We start from the raw sequence: 2,388 nt of genomic DNA, 5'->3' as shown, positions 1-2,388 counted from the left end.
TCACACTGAGACAAACATGAGCAAACTTTATCCAAATGAAGTAGAGTTGTGTTTCCAATCAGATATTGACAATGGCTGAGTTTTTGTTTTTGTTCAGTTTCACCAGAGGCAACATTTGTTGAGTGACTGTTGTATACCCTCTCTTACCTGGGGTTACCCTGGGGTTGAGATAGGGATAAATTCAACACTTTCAATCTTGCCTTCAGCAAGTTTGAAACTCAGAAATACAGTCTTTGATATTTCCTTCTAAGTTCAATGGAAGTTGACAAATAATGACCAAGGGCCTGGAGTGTTCAGGCAACATGCTAAGCATTTGAAAGTTACTGCAGGAGACAAAGAGGAATACAGACCTTCTGAGTAATATTGTAAAATACCAAAAAGGCGTTTGCAGATATAAGAATTAAATTCTCTCAGAACTTGGATTTTTCCTGGAAAAGAAAATGCTTCTAAGGAACAAAGAAATTATTGCCTTTGGATCCTGGAATCCCTTTCCCTTTGGAGCCTTGGAGCTTGTACTTTATTCAGACCATCAGCAAGTTTGTTGAGATGCCTCTTTCCACAGAGGAAAAGTCCTCAGAGAACTTGCATCTGTGAATACAGTGTTTTAACGGGCACCTCAGCAAAGGGCAAGACTATTCTAGGAGCTAGGGCCCTTGCATCCTGTGTTAGTTTACTTGGGCTGCCAGGACAAAATACCACAGCCTGAGTAGCTTAAGAAACAGAAATGTATTTTTTTTTTCCCACATTTTTGGAGGCAAGAAGTCCAAGGTCAAGGTGTTGTCCAGGTTGGTTTCTGGTGAATTCTCTCTCCATGGCTTATAGACCTGCACCTCTGTCGCTTACCAGAGAGAGATCTCTGGTGTTTCTTCCTCTTCCTCTTCTTCTTCTGCTTCTTCTTTTTAAAAAAATTTATTTATTTATATTTATTTTAGAGAGAGAGAGAGAGAGAGAGAGATAGCGCATGGGGGGAGGAGTAGAGGGAAAGAGGAGAGAAGCAGACTTCCTGCTGGTGCGAAGCCTGATACGGGGCTAGATCTCAGGACCCTGAAATCATGACCTGAGCTGAAATCAAGAGCCAGACACTTAACGGACTGAGCCACTCAGGCACCGCTCTTTCTCTTCCTCTAAGGACACCAGTCCTATAGGATTAGGGACCCAACCTTACGACCCCAGTTAACTATAATTACTTTTTTTTTTTTAAACATCACAAATAAGATTTTTTTATTTGTCACCATTGAATGTCTGAATTTTAAACAGCTTCTTGGACTGGTGGCTCATATCCATCAGCTCGTTCCACTTTAGCACTTATCTCATCCCCAGTAGCTTTTCCAGAACTACTACCTTCACCATGAAGCTCCATGAGCTTTCCCAATGCAAACTTGGGCTTCTTCAGCATTTTTACTTTTCTAACGAAGATATCATGGAGTGGATAAATAGACTGACAAGCTTTTTCTATATCTTTTCCAATGCTGTCTGGAATCAATTTATTGACCACTTCTTTCAAGTCATTTGTCTGAACCTCTCGGGTCATGATCTCCATCATCTTTTTCCGAATTTGGCGGACCTGTTGATGCTGAGCATAAGAGGTCTTCTGAATCTGATTATTGCATTTTTTAGTAAAACCAACACAAAACAGATGAAGCAAATAACCATTGGTAGTCTTGACATCAACATGAGCTTCAGTCATGGTCTGCCACTTTTTGACCATGGAGCACATTTTGTCCCGGGTAAGATCCATGCCATGAAAATTAGTCAGGCAGTTTTTGCCCTGAACATCCTCAGTAATTAGCTTGAATTTTCTAAATGCAACTTCATCATTCTGCAGATCAGCAAGACTCACTTCAAAAACACGACCCTTGAGGCCATCAGATGCGATTTTGGTTCCTTGGGTTCTTGTGACTAATGTTTTTCCAATATTTCTTATATTGAACATAGCTGGTGCTTTCACATCATACCAATCTTTCTTAGAAAATAGATCAACCACTTTCTTCTTGGCTCCCTTTTTGCCGCCTTTCGTAAGGCGCTTGTTCTTGCCGACTGCCATGGCGCTGCTCAGGAAGCCAAAAGGCTATAATTACTTTTTTAAGACCTCTCTCCAAATATAGTCAAAATGAGGGTTAGAGTTTTAACATATGAATTTGGGGGGGGGTACAAAATTTAGTCTATAACAACTTCTTTCATTTTAGACATCAGATCATTTCCTCTAGGTAATGGTGGTGCCTGAAAATAGTTATCCCTCACCCCTAATTTAATAAAATCAAACAAACAACCAAACAACCATGTTCTTCAAGGTTAACCCTGGAAAGAGAATCTCCAGGAGAGGAGGAACGGCATGATCCTAGAGCCCTGTTGCTTGTCTCCCAAATTCCACTGTCCTGTGGGGGTCCT

At 40.8% G+C, this 2,388-nt stretch overlaps 1 protein-coding gene across 1 annotated transcript; it reads right to left on the bottom strand.

Moving 5' to 3' along the window:
• Positions 1-1,234: 1,234 nt before the first annotated feature.
• On the bottom strand, positions 1,235-2,063 carry LOC123938576 (40S ribosomal protein S3a-like). Its single transcript, XM_046000074.1, has one exon. It carries the CDS (start codon positions 2,042-2,044, stop codon positions 1,250-1,252), a length of 795 nt encoding a protein of 264 aa, XP_045856030.1. The 5' UTR covers positions 2,045-2,063; the 3' UTR covers positions 1,235-1,249.
• Positions 2,064-2,388: the final 325 nt, after the last annotated feature.

This window comes from Meles meles, chromosome 3, assembly GCF_922984935.1.
Source record: "Meles meles chromosome 3, mMelMel3.1 paternal haplotype, whole genome shotgun sequence".
NCBI lineage: Eukaryota > Metazoa > Chordata > Mammalia > Carnivora > Mustelidae > Meles > Meles meles.
This window is presented reverse-complemented; position numbering and strand designations above follow the sequence as displayed.

Coding starts and splice junctions, on each gene's coding strand:
- LOC123938576 (XM_046000074.1), bottom strand. CDS start 2,044: ATGGCAGTCGGCAAGAACAAGCGCCTTACGAAAGGCGGCAAAAAGGGA.